This window comes from Amphiprion ocellaris, chromosome 17, assembly GCF_022539595.1.
Source record: "Amphiprion ocellaris isolate individual 3 ecotype Okinawa chromosome 17, ASM2253959v1, whole genome shotgun sequence".
NCBI lineage: Eukaryota > Metazoa > Chordata > Actinopteri > Pomacentridae > Amphiprion > Amphiprion ocellaris.
The window spans coordinates 32,422,964-32,447,324 of NC_072782.1; the positions used below are offsets into that span (position 1 = coordinate 32,422,964).

The following is a 24,361-nucleotide window of genomic DNA, read 5'->3' on the forward strand; positions in this document are numbered from 1 at the left end:
TTTGCTTTTTTCCATTAATTAATTTCTAGAATTTTATAGTTTTACTTTCACTTTCTATAATTTTTTTATTGATTTATTTCCATATTTTCTTACATAAATTTTTCATATTACTAGAACTCTACAGTTATTTAGCTTTTTTAAATATTATTTCTAGACTTTCGTTGTTTCACTTTTGTTTTCTAAAAATCTTTGTTTTTATTGATTTATTTCTGTATTTATTTATTTAATAGAATTCATCAGTTTGACTTGTTCTTTTACAGTATTTTTTTTGCATTTATTTTTCATTGATTTATTTTTATAATTGTTTAGTTTTACTTTCATTTTCTAAAATTATTTTTTGTCATTGAATTATTTCAGTATTTTATTTACATTTTTTCTTTAATATTTTTTCTAGACTTTCATTGTTTTATTTGTTTTCTATAATTATCATTTTTATTAATTTATTTCTGGATTTTCATGAATTAATTATATTTATTTTTCATTTATTTATTTCTAGAATTGTATTGTTTTACTTGTCTACAACTGTTGCTTTTAAATAGATTTATTTTTGCATTTTATTCTGTATTTAATTCATTTCAATGATGCGTTATTTACTTTTTCAACTTTACTAGAATAAATTTCCTTGTTTTTATAATATTTCTTTTATTTTTTCACTGATATATTTCTAATAAAACTTTCTCAAACTTTCAACAACACGTCATATTTGAGCAAAAGTCAAAGTTTGCTGCAGTTTTCCAAAAATACTGACATTAATCAGTTTGTTTTCAGCGTGATTGAAAATAAAAGCATAAATTATCGTCCAGAAACATCCAGAATAATCCCATAATTGTTAAAGTTGTAATAAAAGCAGCAGATGGTGATTCCTAAAGATCTTTATTTAACAAATCATCACAGAATAAATTAGATCTTTAAACAAACATTTACTGCAGCTGGATTCCAGAAGTAAAAACTTTCCTTTATTAAATTAATCAAACAAATAACATTTCAGCATTTATTTCAACATTTTTCAAACATTTTCCCCCAAAAATCTGAAGAAACCAGTTTGGTTTTCAGATGAGCACAAAGAAAAAAAAAATCACAAAATCTGGAAGTTTTTAGTTGATTCCAAACTTCAGATTCAGATTTAAATATTAAACTCAATGATCGTCTCTGAGAGCAAAAAAAGTTCCTGTTTATTGTTTTGTTCTAATCTGAACTCTGACAAACTTAAATTTTCCACAAATATCAACTAATTCTGAATGTTTTAGTGACAAAACGCAGATTTCTTTGTTGGTGTTTCTGTTAAATTCTGAGCTGGAAACTTTAAATTCAGATGTTTTTTAGGAGAAATGGATGGAAGTGAAACTGATCTGGAGTCAGTTTGTGTCTCGTTTCAGTCATTTTTTCCGCAAATTTGTCCTTTTTTTGTCGCCCTTCTGTCATTTTACATCAGTTTTGTGTTGCTTTGTGTCTTTGGGACAGTTTTTTTCTCATTATGGTCATTTGGCATCCCTCTTTTTCTGTTTTGTGGTCCTTGTTTTGTGTCCGTTTTTTGTCGTTTTCTGCTCATCTTTGTCATCTTTTTGTCTCCCTTCTGTCATTTTGCATCAGTTTTGTGTCATTTTGTGTGAATTTAGGACATTTTTTTATCGCTTTGTTGTCATTTTGTTTGTCATTTTTGTCATTTTGCGATTCTCTTTTTATGTTGTGTCTCATTTCCTTGTTTTTGTCTCGTTTTTTAATTGTGTGTTTTTTGTTGTTTAATGCTCATCTTTGTCATTTTATATCAGTTTTGTGTCAGTTTTTTGCCGTTTTTGTCATTTTGCATCTCTCTTTTCCTTGTTTTGTGTCTGTTTTTTGTTGTTTTCTGCTCATCTTTGTCATCTTTTTGTCTCCCATCTGTCATTTTGCATCAGATTTGTGTCATTTTGTGTTTTTGGGACTTTTTTTTTTCACATTGTTGTCATTTTGTTGTTGTTTTTGTCATGCTGCATCTCTTTCTGTTTTGTGTCTCATTTCCTTGTTGAGTTTTTGTCTCTTGTTTGTTTTTGTTTTGTGTGTAGATTTAAGCATTTTGTGTTTATTGTTGTTTTCTGCTCATATTTGTCTTTTTTTGTCTCTCTTCTGTCAGTTTTGTGTTGTTTTGTTTGTCTTCGAAACAGTTTTTTGTTGTCATTTCTTTTGTCGTTTTTGTCTGCTGTGTCTTGTTTTTCTAGTTTGTAACATTTTGTGTCTCATTTTACTTGATTTTTTCCGTTTGTGAGTGTTTTGTGTCTCATTTTTCTTGTTCTGTGCCTTCTTTTTTATGCTTTGTGTCTAGATTTAGGGATTTTGTGTCTTGTTTTTGTTGTTTTGTGTCTGTTTTTTGTTGTTTTATGCTCATATTTGTCATTTTTTGTCTCCCTTTTGTCATTTTGCATCAGATTTGTGTTGTTTTTGTGTCTTTGGGACATTTTTATTGTCATTTTGTTTGTCGTTTTCATCATCCTGTGTTTCCCTTCTTCTGTTTTGTGTCTCGTCTCTCTTGTTTGTGACATTTTGTCTCAGGTTTGATCGTTTTGTGTGTCTTTGGGACAGTTTTTGTCTCTTTGTGGCAGAGAAAATGAACAAAAACCAGATGTATTCTTCAGACTGACATCTGGATGGATGTAAAACTGATCTGGTGTCAGTTTTTCTAATTTTGTGTCTGTTTTTGTTATTTTATGGTCATCTTGGTCATTTTTTTGTCTCCCTTCTGTCATTTTTCTGTCTTTTCGTTTGTCTTTGGAACATTTTTTTCCTCATGGGGTCATTTTGTTAGGGTTACGCACCTCTCTTTTTCTGTGTTGTCTTGTTTTCCTTGTTTTGTGTCTGCTTTTTGTTGTTTTGTGTGTGTTTTTTATTGCTTTGTTTCTATTTTTTCTTACTCATCTTGGTCATTTTGCATCAGATTTGTGTTGTTTTTGTGTGTTAGGGTCACATTTTTGTCATTTTGTTCGTCATTTTCATCATTCTGCGTCTCCCTTTTTCTGTTTTGTGTCTCGTCTTTCTCGTTTGTGACATTCTGAGTCGTGTTTTGTGTCTCATTTCCTTGTTATCTGTTTGTTTTTGTTCTGTGTCTGGATTTTTTTTGTTTCAATACTTAGTGAAAAAATGACCTGAAGTTGTGTGAAAATGAATCTAAATAGAAAGAGTTGAGTTTACTGTGAGAGAAAAGAGAAAGTTTTTAAACATCTCTGGATGATAAATGACTAAAAAGATGGTTTTCAGCTCCAGACTTAGTTGTTTTCTTGGGAAATGCTACAGTTTGTGTCTAAACGGGGAGAATTCAGTCGTTATTTGGGCTGAATTGAAATCTAAGGCCTCAGCTGGTGTTTAAAGAGTTCCAGGCTGCAGGAGCTCCAGTGTTTCTACCTTCTAGTGCTGCTCCTCAGGGTTTTAGTTCGTCCTGCAGCTTCTCCTCAGCTCTCAGAGTGTTTCAGCTTCAAGAAATTCCCTCCAGGTTCCGTTTCTTTCTTTCTAACTGTGACAGTCACTCGTTGCCGCTGTCCTCGGTGTCGTCGCTGCCGTCGGTTTGTCCGCCGCCGCTCCTCTCCGGGTAGTTTAGGATCTGTCTGTTGGCCTGACTGACGTACTGCTGCTGCTTGAAGTAAACCTTCAACACGCCTTTGATCAGAACGAACGCGATGCCGCCCTGCAGGGGAGGAAGGAGAGAACGTAAAAACAGAAACACCACAGTCACTACACCAGCCTGGACTGGCGTTTTAGACTTTTTCCCCCATTTTTAAGGTCCAGTAACTAAATATTTGTCCTCTGCTGGATCCATTCAATCATTCTGATCTGATAAAAACTACTCTGCCTGAGTCCTGAAAACATTTCATGGCTGTTGGAGTTTTATTTCTGGAGATATTCAACCATTAAAATGGCTTCTTGGGTGTTTTTTTAGGGTTAAAATACAAAAATTCCAGGTCTGAAAACGGAGGGAATTCTCAAAATTCTGTCAAAATATTTAACAGAACTTGGTTTTGGTATCAAATAACAAATAAGAGAACAAACTAAGTGCCGAACAAACCATCAAACAAACAAACCTGTTGTCTTCATTTACAGGCAACAAAAAATATTGTTTCCTTGTCTGAAAAAAAATCTAAAAATTCAGCAAAAAAATTCCCCAAATTTCTGAAAATTTGCAAAACCTACAGGAAGAAAATTTAAATAATTCCTCAAAAGTTTTATTACAAAGAAAATGAATTCCTCAAATTTGGCATGAAAATTCTTGTGAATATTTTCAAAAAATGAGTAAAAATCTTCCAAAAAAAATCCTAAAAATATCTAAAGTGATTCCATCTATATCAGTAAAATATCTAATATTTTCTTTAAGAACATTCACATAAAACTCCACCAAAATCCAGTGAAATTCGTTAGATTTTGGTTGATTTTTTTGTGAATGTTCTTAAGAAACATTTTTAACATTTATTTCCACCAAAAAATGTTGAAAGATTTCCCAAAAATGTTGAAAATGTGAACATCAGAAGTTTCACTGTGAAAATATTTATTTTTCCCACATTTTCAAACTTTAAAACGGATCAATTTGGCCTACAGGACGACATGAAGGTTAACAGCACTGACTGGAGAATTAGCTCCCCCTGCTGGTAATCTGATCAATAAACGAATGAAAACCGGTTGAATGAAACACCCACCAGTATGGTCCTCTGCAGGTTGGAGGACGTCCGTCTGAACAGCAGCCGACCCACCAGACTGGCGATGGAGGGAAAAATCAAAGCTCCACACAGAGTCCTGGACACCGACAGGTGATCTCCAGAGTTGGGTCCATCCACTGGGACCCGAGGAAGGTAGCGGCTGCTGCCTGACACAAAACACACTTTAGTTTCACTCACAGTAACCAGCAGACGTTTATATTACATCTAAACTACCTGTTCAACATACAGCGTCTTTAGTTACCTGAAGATTAGGAGTAATTTAACTTCTCAGTTTTCCTCAACAGCCGACACAACGATCACTTGTACTGATAGAATAACTAGTGACTCAGTCTTTGGTGATTTATTATCTAGCACCAAAATCAGGTCAAAATGGGATCACAGAGACACAAAACATGGTAACAAAAAAATTTCAACAAACTGGCCAAACTCATCATAAAGAGACACAAAATGTCCACAATAAGATGCAAAATTACACCGAAAAGACACAAAATGACGACAAAGAGACAAAATTGCACTAAAACGTCCACAAAGAAACACAATGAGACACAAAATGTCCACAAAGGGACACAAAATCACACCCAAATGACAAAAAATGACATCAAAAACTTCCACAAAATCACCACAAACAGAACAATTTATACTAACAGACACTAAATGTCAACAATGGGACACAAAATGACATTAAATGTGCATTAAGAGACAAAATGACCACAAAGAGACAAAATTACAGTAAACAGACACAAAATAACCCCAGAAACACAAGATGACACCAAAGATAGCAGACTAAAGGACAGTGAGGCCTCAGAAGGTTCTGAAATCTCAGCCACAACTAACACGAATGACTGATGTTTCCTCTTGCTGTTTTAATGGCTGTGTGTTTGTTGTGTTCACCTGGCGGCAGCTTCCGTTTGTACGAGTATCTCTGCCACAGCCGGACCAGGTAGTCCTCCCAGCGGATCATCTTCCCCAGAACCAGAACCACTGGGATGGTGGGCAGACCCATGAGCAGGAACAGGGGGTCGGCTCGCTCCATCACGTACAGGCCCTTCTTATGGCCCACCACCTGCACGCCACAAACGGTACACACAATGACCACAAACACGACAATTTACACTAAAACGCACGGACCGTTCAGAGAGACACAAAGTGGAAACAAGGAGACACAAAACGACCACAAACAGACACAAAACAACCACAGAGACACAAGACGACCACAAACAGAAAAAGTTCTACTAAAAGACACAAAATGTCAACATTAGGACGCAAAATGACACCAGAAAGAAGGACAGGTAGACAGGAAACGTTGTTCTAACGTTGTTTCAGCGTTAAATAAACGGACCTGCATGACCGTCACGGCTCCGTACGTCACCGCCGACCAGTAAACCGTCCCGACCACGACTCCGACGGCAGCGAAGGGACTGATCCTGGACAGAGCTCGGTCCACCTGCTGCAGGAAGTAGACCACCGGACCTGAAGACGATAAAAACCAGACACGATCCTCTGAAACCCACTAAAAACACTTCAGCTTATTCTACAAAGCTCCTCAATCGCTTCTCTGACCCGCTGGAGACAGAGATCTTAGTTAGAAAATGTTTTTAGCAGCAACTTGGCTGAAAAAAATCCACTAAACTTCTAACTTCCATTGTTTCGATTCGTCATCCAGGTCACATGATTAACAGAAAACTACTTATCTGTAGTTTAGACATTAAATAAAGTTATTATTACAATCACATTTGGTTACGTTTCCCAAACGATGTCATATTTTGTCACAACAAATTATTTTAAAATATCCAAAAAATCTTCGTAAAATCCTTGAAAAATATGTTTTAAATGCCAGAAAAATTTCTTTGAAAATATTAATAGAAATTTTCGGGTTTTTTAAATGTCTAAAAACATATTTTAAAGTTTTTAAAGAGCTAAAAAATATTGCAAAAATGTTTGAAAATTATGTTTTAAATGTCAGAAAATTGCTTTAAAAATATTAATAGAAATTTGAGGTTTTCTAATATCTAAAAATATATTTTAATGTTTTAAAATATCCAAAAAAATATTACTAAAATGTTTGAAAAATTATGTTTTAAATGTCAGAAAATTGCTTTAAAAATATTAATAGAAATTTGAGGTTTTTTAAATAAACTAACAATATATCTTAATGTCTTCAAATATCTAAAAAATAATAATAAAATGTTGTGTGAACTGACCCATCTTGGGGAAGACGATGTGGTACTGGGTTCCACACTGAGGGCAGCTCACCGACCCTCCACTGTTTCCTTTCTGCTTCTCATCCAGCCAGCGCTGCAGACAGGCCTGGTGGATCCACTTAGTGCAGCCTTTACACCTGCAGGGACTCACCCACTCTGCACTGTGGTCGTCCCTCTCAGTGGCAAAACAAACCCAGCAGTGCCTGAACGCATCACACAAACACAGCAGTAGTAGTTAGATATACGGTGGTTATAAAAGAACACAATGATGGTGAAACAAACCCAGCAGTGCCTGAACGCATCACACAAACACACTGGTTCTCACGGAATAAAATGCCTGAAATAAGCTTTGATTTGTTTAGTAACTAATGAATTGTTTGAAATAAGATTCTAAAATGTCTAAAAATGAATAAAATCTCCTCAATATATTCAGAAATTTCCGTGGTGAGAGATCAATGAAGTTTATCTTCACTTATCTATATAAAAACATAGTTAAAAATATTAAATAAATGTCCAATAATGTTTTTAAATGAGCCAAAAATGTGCATATTAAAAATATCTCTATAATTACTAACAAAATAGCTAAACATATACTTCTAAATTAAAGAAAACTGAACAAAATGTCAGAGCATTTGTTGAAAATGTCAAAATCTTAGCCAAAATGTTAATAAAATATTAAATATGAAATAAACAGCTTCACAATTCTCATCACCTTCTTTCTTTCTAATTCCACAACAGATTTATTTTTAAAAAATCATTCTTCTTCTTCTTCTTCTTCTTATTATTATTATTATTGATAATAATAATAATAATAATAATAATAATAACAATAATTTTTATTTGTACTGCACTTTTCATTTAAGCAAAAATCTCAAAGTGCTACATTAAAGATATAAAAGGAAAAAACAAAACAAGCCTCAAAAAACATGCTTAAGTGGAAAATCAGTGGCGCTCATAATATCTTAATCTGAATAACACTGCAGTATAAATATGTAACTGAGAACAACTAAACCACATATTTAACTATAGTTTTGTTAAGTGTGAAGTGAGATTGTGTCTGGAGGTTTGTTTTACTTCTCGGGCGTCTCCTCAGCGAGAGCCATGATGCTAAAGATGGAGATCTGATGCTGGAGACGTTGAACCCATCAGACTGAAGGAAGATCTGTGGAGAAATAAAAAGATATTTATAGATTCTAGATGCTGATTCATAGAAACAACTTTCAACAGCAGGAACAGAGTTGAAAACAACATCTATAAAGTGAGTTATTATTCTTCACAGGCAATAAAAGAAGAGAGTGACGCCGATGGACCTCATTTTATCTGATAACAGCAGATCAGTTTAACATAATAATAAGTTTAATATTTGCTCCATACGACTGAAACTTAATGAAGGTTCCCAAAAAATATGAATTAAAATCCTGAAAATATACAAATAAAATATCAGAGAAAAATGTGTGAATTATTTTAAATGTCAAAAATCTTAAAATATTTATAAACTGACCAAAAAAATGTTAATAAAACAGCAAACACATATTAATCAAAAGTGAAAATTGCTGTACAATTGTTCAGAAATACATAGATAAGAAACATCTGAAAAAAATACTAAAATATCTAAAAATACATTTTAAATAGCTGAAAAATACTAAAGTGTGATCAAATAAAAATATGTTTGACCTTTCAGAAAAAAAGCTAAAAATATTACAAAAAGATGTCTTCAAAAAAAACAAAAATGTCTATAAAATATGTTGGAAATATTATTTAAATTAATTAAATAATAATTATGAATATAGAAAGTATTAAAACAAAAAGAAATGTCAGAAGATTATTGGGAATTTTTTTAAAAAAATGTCAAAATATCTGAAAATAAATTTTAAATATCTGAAAAATATTAAAATGCGATCAAATAAAAATATGTTTGACATTTCAGAAAACTGCTAAAAATTTTACAAGATGTCTGCAAAAAACTTCAAAATGTCTAAAAAAACATGTTAGTAATATAAATAGCATTAAAATTTTTAAAAAGTCAGAAAATTATTGTGAAAAAAATTAAATGAAATGAAATATGTCAACTTATCAAAAATACATTAACAAACAAAGTTATTTAAAATATCTGGAACAACAATAAAATAATGACATTCATTAGGCATTGGGATGATATTAATAATTTAAATCTCTGAACTGTATTCTAAGAATCAGACGTGGAAATGAGGATTCATGTGTTTGTTTGCTGCAGTCTGAGCGACTTAACATCTGTTTTAACGTCTCTCAAAGAAAATGTTTATAACTAATTCATTAAAACAGAGAATCACAGAAGTAGAACGTGCTTTAAAAATCAAACTCTCAGTAACATCCAGCTGCCTCTGATTTGATCTTCACTAATTGTCCTCGCTGTCTGCAGAAAACCAGTGTCTGTTTCTGAATACAGAAGCAGGAAAACCAAAGCAGCGACACTAAATTTATCCACAAACAAATTCCAAAGTCGGCAGCTGAATGTGACGCAGCAAAACGAAAACTACAAACTGAAACTGATAGAAAAACTGTTTCTGCTCAAAGAAAAAACAGCTCAGAAAGAGAAAATGAAAACGCTCCAAACGCATAAAAATAATAATGAAAATTCACTTAAAACCATAAAAATAACATGAAAATCCACCTAAAAATATAAAATTCACATGAAAACTAACCTAAAAATCTAAAAATAAATGTGAACTCATCTAAAACATCATTATTAGAAAGTGCTGTCACCGTGGATGTAAGGTTGTGTGTACTTGTATTTCTGAGAATTTGACACAGATTGAAGTATTTATACACGTTTATAAACTGGACTTTGCGGCATTAAGAAGCACTTTTTGGCAGCAGGCCGCTATCTTTGTTTTGAATCCGAAAAACTTCAGAAACGACTTAAAAATCAGTTTTATCCTTCAGTAAACGTTACGTTTGGTTCAGCTGTCACTAGGTGAATTTGTAAGGATTGAAGACACATATTTTGAGCAGCTGTCTGTGTTTCTAAAAGTTGTTTTTAATCCGTAAAACTTCAGCTTCTGTCCGATTAGCCGGTGGTTAGCTCAGCGGCTAACACAACTTCAGCTAGTTCTGTTCACAGCGGGCTACAAACGGCAGCTAAGCTCATTTAACAGACAACACAGCTGACCTCGGTGAGTGTCAGTCTGTAAAACACTAATATCTAAGTAGCACCGGTATAAAAACACCGCCTACCTGAGGATAAATACTGTTTTTGCGGTTAAAATCCTCCGTAGTTCTGCACTGATTTTCACTCTTTGGCTTCTGTTGACTCTCTGAACGGCAGGTCAAGCCCCGCCCAGTCTGGTTTTTAGCTGCTTTCGGATTGGTCGAACGCTGTGACGGAATGTGGTGCCTTCATGGTGTGTGAGGAAAAATCGAAAAATTCCAAATTTTCTGGACATTTTTTAATTTCTATTGAGGAATTTATGCGTTATTTTTGCCTTATTCGATTGTGTTGTGTGCTTTAGTATCTAATCTGTCTTCTTCTTTTGTCTAATCAGTTGCTTGTAAAGCACTTTGAATAATATTTTTTTTTTTTTAAAATGCTGCTCCATCAAAGTTTCACTGATTGGTTGATATATAACGGCAGAATTGGAGATTAAAATCCTTTTCTAGCGATTTATCAACGATTTTACGTGCATACGAGATCAGTTAATGTCGTTATTAATGTTTAATTACCACTTTAAAATGCAGATTTCTCAATTTAAACTCTATATCAATGACTTATTGACCTTAAACCGTGCAGACTTGGTGACAAAACAGCTTATTAATAATATATTAAACCTTAAACACACAGACTTCATGATGATATCGATCTTTAAAAAAATGACAGCTAACTTAGTGACTTAGTAATGACGTCTTAACATTTGTAACTGCATATCTGGTGAATAAAAATCTTTATTAATAGCATTTTAACAATTACACCAGAAGACTTGGAGACTAAACTATTTATATATAAATTATTACCATTTACAGCTGCAGATTTGGTGATTAGAACTCTTTATTCATACATATTGAACATTTTAATCAACATACCTCTTTATTAATACTTGTCATGGATGATTAGTGACATTTTTGTGTGCAGATTTGATCAATAAATGACTTTATTCATTGATTATTAATATCTAATCCTGCAAACTTCATGATTAAAACTCTTTATTAACTGTATATTACCATTAAAACCCACCTTTTTGATTATCAAAACATCCAATTACCAATTTATTAACATTTGAACCTCCAAACTTGATGATTAAAGCCATTTATTATTAATATATTAGCTTTTATATGTGCAGATGAGGTGAATGTTTCTTAAGAACATTTTTATGTGAATGTTCTTAAAGGAAATATTAGACGTTTTACTGATATGTATGTAATCACTTTAGATATTTTTAGGATTTTTTTTGGAAGATTTTTACTCATTTTTTGAAAATATTTACAAGAATTTTCTTGCCAAATTTGGAGAATTTTGTTAAAATAAAACTTTCAAGGGAAACTAATAAGGAATTATTGGAATTTTCTTCCTGAAGGTTTTGCAAATTTTCTGAAATTTTTGGAATTTTTTTTGCTGAATTTTTGGATTTTTTTCAGGCAAGGAAACAATATTTTTTGGTGCCTGTAAATGAGGACAACAGGAGGGTTAAAGATATCTTCTGTTCAGGATGCAAATATGTGAAATGAATCATTTTCATTTTATATGTTGATGAAGATAAAGATAAGATAAAGATAAAGTTCTTTATTTCTCCCCACTCCAGGGGAAATTTACATTGTTACAGCAGCTTATGTAACAGTAGACATAGTGATAAGAATAAAATAATAATAGAACAATAGTAATAATATTTACAATATATACAAGGGTGACAGATGAGGGAAAAGTGGCTTAACAGAAAAAATAAAAATAAAAATAAAGTTTGATTGCACTTATTAGGCCAAAAATACATTTAACAATTTATTTTAGTTTTTTTTCACTTTTAAATGGGTCAGTTTGATCATCAACATTACTGGAGGTTGAACTGGCTCCTTTATTCCCTCAGACAGATGCTGCTGTTGATGCTGCTGCTGCCGTTGACAAACAGACGCATGGCCTCTCTGTCCAACCCTATGATTGGCTTTTCCTCCTGTCAATCACACCATTCTTCTCTGTGATTGGTCCGCTCTATCGTCAGTCTAACGGCAGCCGCGCTGATGTGGTTGTGGCGGAGGGGAGGCGGGCCGACGGTCAGCGGCAGCAGCACAGCGGAGCGGCGGCGTCGACTCGGCGGTGACAGGGCGTTATCTGCTGTACATGTTAAAAACACACCACACCGGGAGGAAGACGCTCACGGATCGGTAGAAGCACACCAGGAACCCTCAGTCCGTCATGGAGTCCTATGACATCTTAGCTAACCAGCCGGTGGTGATCGATAATGTGAGTATGATGATGTCATTCATCCACACCCAAACCGAGGAGGCCGCGGCTAACGGCTAGCGGCTAGCTCCGGTAGCTATTGTGTCCTGGCTGACCGTAAATCACATTTAGTGGCTGTGTTAAACATGCAGCAGCTGCTAACGTTACCGGACAGTGTGTAAACTGTGCTAACGTTCCTCCTGTTGGTTTTATACGCTGTGGTTTGTCCGAGCTAACGCTAGCTAACAGGTTAGCTCGGAATATTCATAATCATAATCAGTTAGCATTAGCCGAGCTGTCATCCTATTAGCTTCACACATAAACAGCAGCCACACAGTCAGCTGATATTACCAATCAATATCTAAAGCTACACCAGAATCTATCAGCTGTAATCAGAGCAGTTCTTATAGCTGATAGATTCATATATACATCCTGTATTTACACAGTTCTTATAGCTGATAGATTCATATATACATCCTGTATTTACACAGTTCTTATAGCTGATAGATTCATATTTACATCCTGTATTTACACAGTTCTTATAGCTGATAGATTCATATATACATCCTGTATTTACACAGTTATTACCCAAAGAAGTGGCTTGTTTTAGGAACCAGATGTAGAAAGATGTTTCTCCATGCTGAATGGATCTCCAACAACCTCCTCCTCTGTTCACTGTTTCTGAGCCATGCTGTGTTTATTTTGTTCATCCAGTAGCTTTGGTTTTCCTCTAAGTCTGTCTGTGAAAACACTGCCTGCAGTTCAACCTGAAAACTAAATGAATGTTTTGGTTCTGGAGAATCAGTTTCTGGTTGATAAATGGTGTCGTTGTGATGATTTTTTTTTTTTAAACCCCACAACATGCCTTTTAAATCTACTGTCAGATTTTTTTGGTTCAGAATTTAAAATGAAATCTAAAAATGTAGTCAACATGTAGACTTTGAAATCACAGCTGTCAGATTTAGTAACTGTGTGTAAAAAGTTTGGAACACCATGTTAGAAAACACGTGATATAATTTAGTACATTTTAATGGTTTTAGAGCTAAAATTTCTAATAGAAGTCAGAGGAACTCATGAGTTCAACATTAGAGTTTGTCAAAGTCGAGGACAGTTTTCCTCACCAAACAGCAGCTGAGTTCTTCTACCTGCTGCTTTTTAAAGTTTTCTTCAGGAAGAGATTGTTTTGGATGAACGTTGCAGATTATTCCTGACATTTAAAAAAAAATTGCACCTGCTAACAGGTTGTTTTTGCTGCTAGTTTGTGGACAAAAATCAAGAAAATTGAGGTTTATACAGGGATAGATGATGCCACTGTTCAAGAATTTTGATATGAATGGATTCTTTTACTAAATCTTCCTGTGGTTTTGGTCACAATGTGCTGAGAGAACTTTCATTCAGATTTTATCCCCTTTGGTTTTGGGGAAATTAAAGTTTCTGGACGTTTTGGTGCATTTCTCACCAGTTTCCAGCTGGACGTTGTAGAAATAACTGTTCACACCGTGGGCTGTTCAGACAGACAGTGTGTTGAGAGTGTAGAACAGTTCCTGCTGGAGGCTTCATCTCATGACTAACTCTTATTTCAGCTCCAGTCCTGTGATGCTGACTTTAAATGTCCGTTTGTTCCTGCAGGGTTCAGGGGTCATCAAGGCCGGCTTCGCAGGAGACCAGATCCCCAAATACTGTTTCCCCAACTAGTAAGTGTCCTTCAGAGGATCTTTATTCACCCAAAAACACAGCTGTCTAGAGCACAAATCTGATTTATTTAGTGTGTTTTCAGTTGTTTGACCCAATAAGTGTCTCCATTGATTAACAGAGGGTCGTTAAAGTCCACTTGCTGCTGGTTTGTGTTGTATTTTGAATTGTGTGTCTGTTTGTGTGCAGCGTCGGGCGTCCTAAACATGTCCGAGTGATGGCCGGAGCTCTGGAGGGAGATCTGTTTATCGGACCCAAAGCAGAGGTAAATAAAAACTTCACTTCCTGTATGTTTCTCAGCAGCTAATGGTGTTCATTTTGGTTCCTGATGTCGGTTTTTGGTGAGAATTTGTAGCTATTTAGGTCAAAGCAACCTTTTTTTCTGTCTTTAAAACATCTCTGCCCACAGCTGCTGCCACATTTGTGTACGGTTGCCGTGGTTACGTGTGTTATTCTGGTCTGTGGTGGGTTTAGTGGAAAAGGTTCTGCAGTGATTCAACAGACGTCTCTGGTCACTTAGCATTAGCATTAGCAGCTAGCTGTTATAGTACATACTACAGGTACTGTTTACTGCAGTATCAAACCAAATACTTCATCGTATTCCTGCGCTTTAAGCTGATCGTCACAGTCTGCAGTGTAAAATGTTAAATTAGACGTTTGTCTCTTTGTGGTCATTTTCCCTTTCTTTGCTTACGTCTCTTTTCTGTTTCGTTTTGTTAATTTTGTCGTCAATTTGCACATCTTTATAGTTGGTTTTTCTCCCATTTTTTTGTTTTATGCCACTTTTGGGACATTTTATGTCTCTTTATGGTTGTTTTTTTGTCCCATTTTGGTTGTTTTGTGTCTCATATTGTACATTTTGTGTCTCTTTATGGTCATTCTGCATCAATTTATGGTTGTATTTTCTCCCATTTTGGTTGTTTTGTGCCACTTTTCTTCACTTTCACTTGTATCTTTGTGGTCATTACATGTTTCTTTGTTTACGTCTCTTCTGGCTCGTATTGTTTATTTTTGTGGTCATTTTACACATTTTCAGGCTTGTTTTTTGTCCCATTTGGTCATTTTCTGCAACGTTTGGGACATTTTGTGTCTATTTATGGTTGTTTTTTCTCCCATTTTGGTCGTGTTGTGCGTCATTGTGCATTTTTGGTCTCTTTACGATCATTCTACGTTGATTTATGGTTGGGTTTTTTCTCCCATTTTGGTTGTTTTTGTCCCTTTTGGGACATTTTGTGTCTGATTTTAGTCATTTTTTACCTCTGTCGCCAGATTTTCTCTTTGTGGTCATTTTATGTTTCTTTGTTTATGTCTCTTTTCTGTCTCATTTTGTTTATTTTGTGGTCATTTGGCACATCTTCATGGTTGTTTTTTCTTCCATTTTGTGTGTTTTGTGTCTCATATTGTGCATTTTGTGTCTCTTTATGGTCATTCTACGTCAATTTACGGTTGTTTTTTCTTCCATCTTGGTTGTTTTGTGCAGCATTTGGGTCATTTTGTGTCCGATTTTTAGTCATTTTGCACCTCTCTGTTGCCAGCTAGTCTTTTCGTGGTCATTTAAATTTTCTTTGCAAAGTTTACGTTCGTGTTTTTGTCCGTTTGATATGACTGCAGTCCACTGACGGCTTCTTTGACATCAGTTAGTTTGGAGTTGACTCCATAATCATTGTTCAGGAAGCATTAAAAGTAAAATGTTGTTGGCAGTTTTTCTCTTTGTGTTATTGTTTTTGTTCCTTTTTGATCATTTTATGCCTCATACTGTAAATTTTGTGTCTCTTCGTGTATGTTCTTTTCCCGTTTTGGTCGTTTGCTGTGTTTTTTTGCAAATTCTACACTCGACTTTTTGAACAAAATGCAGCCACGCCGACAACTTCTTTGACACTTTGTTGGTTTTGAATCAACCAAGTAAAAGTTCAGTAAACATTGAATATGTTGTCAGTGTTTTGTCTTTTTGTGGTCATTTTAAGCCTCTTTTGTCTCTCATATAACATTTTACCTATATTATTCGCTGTTTTTGTCCTGTTTTGGTTGTTTGGTGCAATATTTGGAGCATTTTGTGTCTGATTTTGGTCATTTTGAACCTTTTTGTTGCCCATTTGTCTATTTGTGGTTATGTTTTGCTTGTTTTTGTCCCATTTGGTCATTTGATGTTGAGCATCTTGTTTGCAAAGTTCAAACAAAACAGAGCTACACTGTTGACTTCTTTAGATAAGATAAGATAAGATAAAGTTCTTTATTTCTCCCCACTCCAGGGGAAATTTACATTGTTACAGCAGCTTATGTAACAGTAGACATAGTGATAAGAATAAAAGAATAATAGAACAATAGTAATAATATTTACAATATATACAAGGGCATCAGTTAATTTGGAGCCGACTCTCAGTAAACATTCAGTAAAGGTCAAACACGTCAGACCAAACAGTCTCCATCAGGTTAGACCAGTTCAAAGTTGTGAAATCTTAAATCTGGTTGAGTTTTGTCTCTAGATTTTGATATTAATTGCAGTAATCAGGAATTCGGTAGCAGATTTGAAAGTTATTGACCCTTCATGAAGCCTCAAAAGGCCACAAAAATGATTCTGACATGCCCTCATTGCAAATTTTCCGTGTAAAAACAAATAAATGATGTTGAAAACACACTGATCTGACTGTATAATTAACATTCCTTCCACATGTGCAACCTGCTTATGAAGTTTCCAGGCCTAAAACTGAGCTTCATTCGCTGTTAGTTCTGGTTTTATTGGACTTAAAGAGCAGCAGGACACATGATTCTCCATCAGATCAGATCAGATCAGATAAGCTTCCTACTGTGTCTCTTTGAGCCTCCTGGCTAACGTTAGCTGAGGTATCATGTGACTTTTCTGTCTCTGCTGCTGCAGGTTGTTCAGTTTCTTTCAGCTTGTGAAGCATGTGAGCCCACAGAGATGTAAAGGTGGTAAAAATCCAAACATCTGCTGTGTTTCTGCCCACCAGGAGCACCGGGGCTTGTTGTCGGTCAGATATCCGATGGAGCACGGCATTGTGAAGGACTGGAACGACATGGAGAGGATCTGGCAGTACGTCTACTCCAAGGAGCAGCTGCAGACCTTCTCCGAGGAGGTGAGATCTTCTCCAGACGTTTGCAGATGTTTTATCAGCGCTCCAGTGATCCAACAGTCTGTGCTTTCTGACCTCTTCCAGCATCCTGTGCTGCTGACTGAAGCTCCTCTGAACCCCAGCAAGAACAGGGAGAAAGCAGCCGAGGTTTTCTTTGAGACCTTCAACGTCCCGGCGCTCTTCATCTCCATGCAGGCTGTGCTCAGCTTGTAAGAACTCGCTGTTTTTCATGTTTTACAGCACAGCTTTCACCCAAAACCCACTTTATGAGCAGCAGAAGCAGCATCAACACCTGCTCAGCTGACATTTCTGCCTGAAGGGACTGTTTTCTGAAGGAAAACTCTCATAATTACATAAACAATGTCCAATAATTCTGTGATAATGCCGTAAAAACACAAAACAGCTACAATATTTACACACAACATTTCAGCTAATTCTTAAAACACCCTTTAAAGCCATACTCAGTTTTAACCGTCATGTCGTCCGGCGGGTCAAGATTGACCCGTTTTAAAGTTATTTTCAATATTTTTGGGAAATCTTTGAACATTTTTTGGTGGGAAAAAAAGAAATGTTAAAAAAGTTTCTTTAAGAACCTTCACAAAAAATCAACCAAAATCCAGGCAATTTGGCTGGATTTTGCCTTCAGAACCCTCTTCCATGCTGTCTGACAGACTATAAACCAGAAAAACGAGCTCTGAAACAGCAACGTTGAACTTCAGCTGCTTGTATTTGCTCCTTCGGTGTCAGAACTCCATGAATCAGAGGAACCAGACACAGTTTCTGACCTTTTCCAGTCTGACCTTTATCGCAGAAACATCCACACAGAGATAAATGATCCTGATTCAGTCTGCTGTCTGCTTCAGGTACGCTACGGGACGAACCACCGGCGTCGTGCTGGACTCCGGCGACGGCGTCACCCACGTGGTTCCCATCTACGAGGGTTTCGCCATCCCGCACTCCATCATGCGGGTCGACATCGCCGGCCGAGACGTGTCCAGATACCTGCGGCTGCTGCTGCGCAAAGAAGGATACAACTTCAACACGTCGGCCGAGTTCGAGGTGGTTCGTACCGTCAAAGAGGTGAGGGACGCACAACGACCACAGAGAGACACAAAACAACTATAAAGAGACAAAATGATCACAAAGAGACACAAAACGACCACAAACAGACACAAAACGACCACAAACAGACACAAAACGACCACAAACAGACGCACAATGACCACAAAGATACACAAAACGACCACAAAAAGACACAAAACAACCACAAACAGACACAAAAAGACCACAAAAAGACATAAAACGACCACAAACAGACGCACAACGACCACAAAGAGACATAAAACGACCACAAACAGACGCACAATGACCACAAAGAGACACAAAATGACCACAAAGAGACACAAAGGTAGAAGTTTTGTGAATAAAAATGTAATGTTTGATTTGTTGTTTCTCCACAGAGAGCCTGTTATCTTTCTCTGAACCCACAAAAGGACGAGACTCTAGAAACAGAGAAAGCTCAGTACGTCCTGCCTGATGGAAGCACTTTAAATGTGAGTCCTCAAACGTCCAGAGATAAATCTGCCTGATGAGACGTTCTCTGATGATCTGAGACGTTATAAACCCTGTTTGCGTCTTCAGATCGGTCCGGCGAGGTTCAGAGCTCCAGAGCTGCTCTTCAGACCCGACCTGATCGGAGACGAGAGTTCGGGGATCCACGAGGTTCTGGCCTACGCTATCCAGAAGTCCGACATGGACCTGAGACGCACACTGTTCTCCACCATCGTCCTGTGTGGAGGCTCCACGCTCATCAAAGGTCGGTGCTGGAAGCTTCTGAGTTATCCAGACAGCAGAACGTTTACAGCTCCAAACCTGAGGACCAATATTCAGGGTCAAGGCTGCATTCAGCTGCTTCATAGTTGGTGAAAATACCTCATTTCTTCTCAGAATGCAGCCACATCTGGGACCTGCTGGACATCAGAAAGTTGGTGCTCCTCAGCATGGGATTTTACGTGGCCGACCACTTCCTGTCTGAGCTGCTGGCGTCCCCAGTTGACTCAAATTTGTCCAGAATGACTCAGAAAGTCTTAAAAATGACTACAGTAGATCATAAATGAATCAAAATGCGAAAATTTACTTAAACGGATCCAAAATAAATCATCTGTGGCTGATAAACTGTATTTTTGGTGTTTCTTTTTTTAAAGAAACATGAATTTCAGGTCTACTGGTCCATAAACGTCTATAATCTGTATTTTTAAAAGCTGTAAATCATCAGTTTATTTACATTTTCTTCATTCCAGACACAAAGGAAGACTTTCATTTAATGTTATCCCAAAGAATGTTTAATAATTCTGATGTTTTTGTGTTTTTTCCTGCAGGTTTTGGAGAGAGGCTACTAACTGAAGTCAAGAAACTGGCACCCAAAGACGTGAAGATCAAGGTGAATTTCTGTTTATATAAAATAGGTTGATGACTTCTGTCTGCTGGATCTGACGGCGTTTTATTCACCTCTAACTGGAGCATTATGGGGATTATTGGAGTAAAATTAAACGCAAACATGTTGTAAAGATGTGAAACATGTTTAAATGTGTCATTTGATTTGCAAGATTTAAAAGAAAACATGAATTCAGATGTGACAGTTTGATAAAATTTGTAAAAGAAAATATAAACGTGTGCATTAATCTGTAAAGTTACATGGACAATTATTATATAATGTGCACAAATATGTGTACATTTACACAGAGATTTCTGAATATTTCCACGAATCTGTGCATGAAAATCAGACAAGTGCAAAGAATCAAACCTACAAAACCTAAATCTGAATGAAACCTCCAATTTCAGAAGCCTGAATACATTTAAATGCTCTTTTTTTATTGGCTGTTGACTAAAGTATTATCCATCCATCCATTATCTATACACCACTTAATCCTCACTAGGGTCATGGGGGGCTGGAGTCTATCCCAGCTGACTCAGGTGAAGGCAGGGGACACCCTAGACAGGTCACCAGTCTGTCACAGGGCTACATACAGAGACAAACAATCACTCTCACATTCACACCTACGGGCAATTTAGAATGATCAATTAACCTCAGCATATTTTTGGACTGTGGGAGGAAGCTGGAGTACCTGGAGAAAACCCACGCATGCACAGGGAGAACATGCAAACTCCATGCAGAAAGATCCCGGGAAAGCCGGGACGTGAACCAGGGATCTTCTAGCTGCAAGGAGAAAGTGCTAACCACTACACCACTGTGCAGCCACTAAACTATTATATAAATATGTATTTTATCAGTTTTTTATCATTTTAATATGTGCTAAAAATGACTAAAACTGATCCAAAATGAGTCAAAAATCCTTGAGAAATCTTCAAAATCACTAAAACTGGTCATAAATGAATTTAAAAATTGGTTGTAAATCAATCAGAAATTGTTCAAAAATTACTAAAACTGTCCACAAATAAATTATAAAATGGTCATAAATGAATTAAAAGTTGTTTAAAGTTGGTCACGATGTCTATAACTGACCAAAATAACTAAAAGAGTTTGTCATAAATTAAATGAAATTTGATGAAAATGACTGAAACTGGTCAAAAATGAATCAGCAATTGGTTGTAAATCATTAAAAATTGGCTCAAAATTAGTTTTAAATTTTAAACCAGCTTTAATCAGTTCATCTAAATGGGTTCTAAATGTTTGTTTAACTCAGTTTTGTTACTAAACCGTCAGTAGAAGTTTAAACTGAGCTGTGGTTGGATCCAGTGGACTTTATTTCTCTTTATATCTGAGTTTTTGTGACCTTTTTGGTTTTTCTTCCCTCCGTAGATCTCTGCTCCCCAGGAGAGGCTCTACTCCACATGGATCGGGTAAGAAACTGAAATTCCGCCGCCCGCCATTTCCACGCCCTCAGACTTTTGCGGAGCATTTTGATAGCTTTTGATCACCCATGCCTGGAGTACATCCTGGCCGAATTTCAGCTCTGTCAGGGTAACCCTATTTGAGTTTAAAGCTTTTGAAAATGGGCAAAAATTGGTCAAAAATATGACACATAATTCAAAATGGCCAACTTCTTGTTGTGTTTTAGGTGTGGTTGTGACCTAAATTTTTGTGCGTCGTGATGAGTTACGTGTGTACTAAATATCCTAGCTGTAGGTAACTGGCCATTGTTCCTGGTTGAAATTTTCCAGGGGGCGCTATGGAACCATTTTGGCCCACAAGTGTACAATTCCCCTAAAACATAACATTTTTCACCGGTCCTGATGTGTGTCCAAATTTTCACGTGTTTTTGAGTATTTTTTGGCCTTCAAAATTGCAATTTTATATGCGACAGAAAAATACTACGTAATTAAAGCTGCAAGCAGTGTTGAATGGATCCTTATGGGTCAGTGAATCCAAGCATGTCCACCAGGTGGCGCTGCGACTGAGAGTGTATTTCGACCTATGTATCTGGTGAAGGCCGGACTCTGATCATACATGTAAAGTTTCAGGCAGATTGGAGCATGTTCAGGAGAGCTAGACACCACTTCCTGTTTATACAATAATAATAAACCCACCGTTGGGTCTCGACCCTGATAATCAATAACCTGCGTTTGTCTCCTCCATCAGCGGCTCCATCTTGGCGTCGTTGGACACCTTTAAGAAGATGTGGGTGTCCAAGAGAGAATACGAGGAGGACAGAGCTCGAGCCATCCACAGGAAGACCTTCTAGTCTGGACCAGACCTGCCCTCAGACCCCCAGACAGCTGGAGACCCCCAACATCTGGGGCCATCTGCATCCTGCATCCACCCGACTGCTTCAAACACCAGGAACTCACCTGCTCAGGTGCAGTTTCCATGTTTCTCCATTAGTTCCTGGGTACCGAGGGCAGAGCAGCACTGTGGACTCTTGTTCTTCTCACGTTCTCTAGTCCAGTATGGTGTCGCCTTCGAAGCCCTGGAGCTTCACAGTATCATGACATGTCAATAAACCTGAATGTTTGTTTGTTTTTTTCGTTGAAGTTTCCATTCCAGACCGAAGATTTTTATTTGATGTCTCTTTTGTAGTTTTTTTTTGCAGGTTCATAGCTAGTTGGTGAGATCGGCTCTGTATTATAAACTGCAGTTATGAAGCGGTTAATTTATCATTCTTCTGTCTTTATCACCACGGAACGACAGGAACATGTTCAGTTTTATGTCGGCGTTTTGTCTCAGCTGACGGATTAAAACCACCTGGAAGAAACGCCTCCATCTAGTTTTATTTTCTAAATGACTCTGCTTCAGGTTAACTCTGACCCCAGCGACGTAGATTCAACACAAACCTGTTACACCAACCTTTAAAACACGTTTAGATCCATTTTACTGCTGCAAGTTTAAACAAAATACCCTGAAAAACTCTGGTTTGTTGGTGTTTTTGTTCTCATTTGGTTGATTTATCCACATTTAGTTGTTTTAAATCGACTAATCAGTTCAGTTTTTGACATTTTCTTGAGATTTGAAGATGAACAAATCATTAGAACTCTTTATGTCCATTTTACTGCTGGAAGGTTAAAAGAAATGCCACAAATTGCATTGAAAAACTTAGTTTTTTTGGTTTTTTGTTCCCATTTAGTTGATGTATCTTACATTAAATTGTTTTAAATCATTTAAACTCTTGATGTGAAACAAAAACACACATTTCAGCTCCATTTTAAAGCTTCAAATTTAAAAGAAATACCACAAAAAGCACTAAAAATCTTTGGTTCTTTGGTGTTTTGTTCCCATTTGGTTGATTTATCCACGTGTAGTTGTTTTAAATCAACAAATCAGTTCATTTTTTGACGTTTTCTTGAGATTTGAAGATGCACAAATCATTGAAGCACATTTCAGCTCCATTTTAATGCTTCAAATTCAAACAAAAATTGATTTGTTGGTGTTTTTGTTTCCATTCGGTTGATTTTTCTTACATTTAGTTGCTATAAATCGACAAATCAGTTCAGTTTTTGACGTTTTCTTGAGATTTGAAGATGCAGAAATCATTAAAACTCTTCGTGTGCAGCAAAAACACATTTTGGATCAATTTTACACATTCAAATTCAAGCAAATTACCACAAAATTCCCTAAAATACTACTTTGTTGGTGTTTTTGTTCCTGTTGATTTTTCTTACATTTAGTTGTTTTTAAATTGACAAATTGAATCAATTCCAGTAGCTTTAGTTATGAAGGAGGCGTCTTAAGGTAACCGACAGTCCAAAAACCCCAAAATCCTCATTTTACAGTCATTCATGGCAAAGAAAATCAAACCATCTTTACTGTTAAAAAGTTCAAAACTCAAAATGTTGGTAAGTTTAATGTTAATCTTCTGTAAATACACAACTAATCAATTCCAGTAGTTTGCAAATATGAAGGAGGCGTCCTGAGCTAACCGAGAGTCTAAAACCCTCAAAATATTCAGTTTACTGTCATTTACGGCAAAGAAAATCAGCACAACTTTGCATTTAAGAAGCTAAAACTGATATTTTCTTTTAAAACAAATTTAGTCAGCCATAGTGATTTGTGATCACTTTTTTGACTCTGCTTGCCCTAATAAAACTGCTGTTTCCGGATGCTAACCCTAAAATGGAGGTGTCTTAAGCTAACCAACAGTCCAAAACTCCCAAAATATTCAGTTTACTGTCATTTATAGCAAAGAAAAACAAAACATCTTTACATTAAAGAAGTTATAAACTGTCATTTTCCTGTAAAACACCATAGTTTTCATGAATTTGCCATCACTTCTTTGGCTGCCTGAATGGCGGCTGTTAGCTGCAGATGCTAACTCAGAGGCTAACTTCTGTGTTTTCTATGGTTCAGGAGGTTTTTCCAGACGTTCCTTGAAGCTACAGCTGAGTGTAAAGTTTCCGTGATGCAGAGTCAGTGATGGGAGGTTAAATAATCCTGTAAATGTTCGTCCATTCGGCTAATAAATCGCAGCTCGGTTGCATGTTCGGTTAGCGGTGAGCAGAAGACTCTGGATCAGACCCGAGGTTTTGTAATATTCCCTCCTTCCTCTCTAGTAAACTCTGATTTCCCTGCATCTCCGGGGCAGTGAAGGTGTCGCGTTGCCTTCAGGTCCGGAGCGTCCACGTCGTCCTGCTTCTGGTGTTTTTAAAAAAGATCAAATGTTTAAAAAAAAATGAGGAGCAGTTGTGAAGCATCTTCAGCCTCGTGTACAGCGGAATGCTTTTCAGAACAACCACCAGATCCATCGGTAACGAACTAAAAATGTACAAAACTGTTTATTCAAGTGTTTGCTTTTACTTTTCGTAAATTCAGTATAATAAATAAGTTAATGGCTGCTGCTCGGA

General features: G+C 36.3%; 2 protein-coding genes across 2 annotated transcripts; one reads left to right on the forward strand and one right to left on the reverse strand.

Annotated features, from left to right (window-relative positions):
* Positions 1-856: 856 nt before the first annotated feature.
* marchf5l (membrane-associated ring finger (C3HC4) 5, like) lies at positions 857-10,192 on the reverse strand. The gene is made up of 7 exons (XM_023296525.3): positions 10,091-10,192; positions 7,952-8,039; positions 6,878-7,080; positions 6,016-6,146; positions 5,568-5,739; positions 4,656-4,822; positions 857-3,652 (listed from the first exon to the last, which is right to left on the reverse strand). Exons 2-7 carry the CDS (start codon positions 7,978-7,980, stop codon positions 3,491-3,493), a joined length of 864 nt encoding a protein of 287 aa, XP_023152293.2. The 5' UTR covers positions 7,981-8,039; positions 10,091-10,192; the 3' UTR covers positions 857-3,490.
* Positions 10,193-12,097: 1,905 nt separating this feature from the next.
* actr1b (actin related protein 1B) lies at positions 12,098-24,355 on the forward strand. Its single transcript, XM_023296522.3, has 11 exons — positions 12,098-12,302; positions 13,911-13,975; positions 14,163-14,238; positions 16,943-17,068; positions 17,150-17,274; positions 17,929-18,145; positions 18,526-18,618; positions 18,707-18,881; positions 19,444-19,505; positions 20,886-20,926; positions 21,666-24,355. The coding sequence occupies exons 1-11, from the start codon at positions 12,255-12,257 to the stop codon at positions 21,766-21,768; spliced, it is 1,131 nt and encodes a 376-aa protein (XP_023152290.1). The 5' UTR covers positions 12,098-12,254; the 3' UTR covers positions 21,769-24,355.
* The last annotated feature ends 6 nt before the right edge of the window (positions 24,356-24,361 follow it).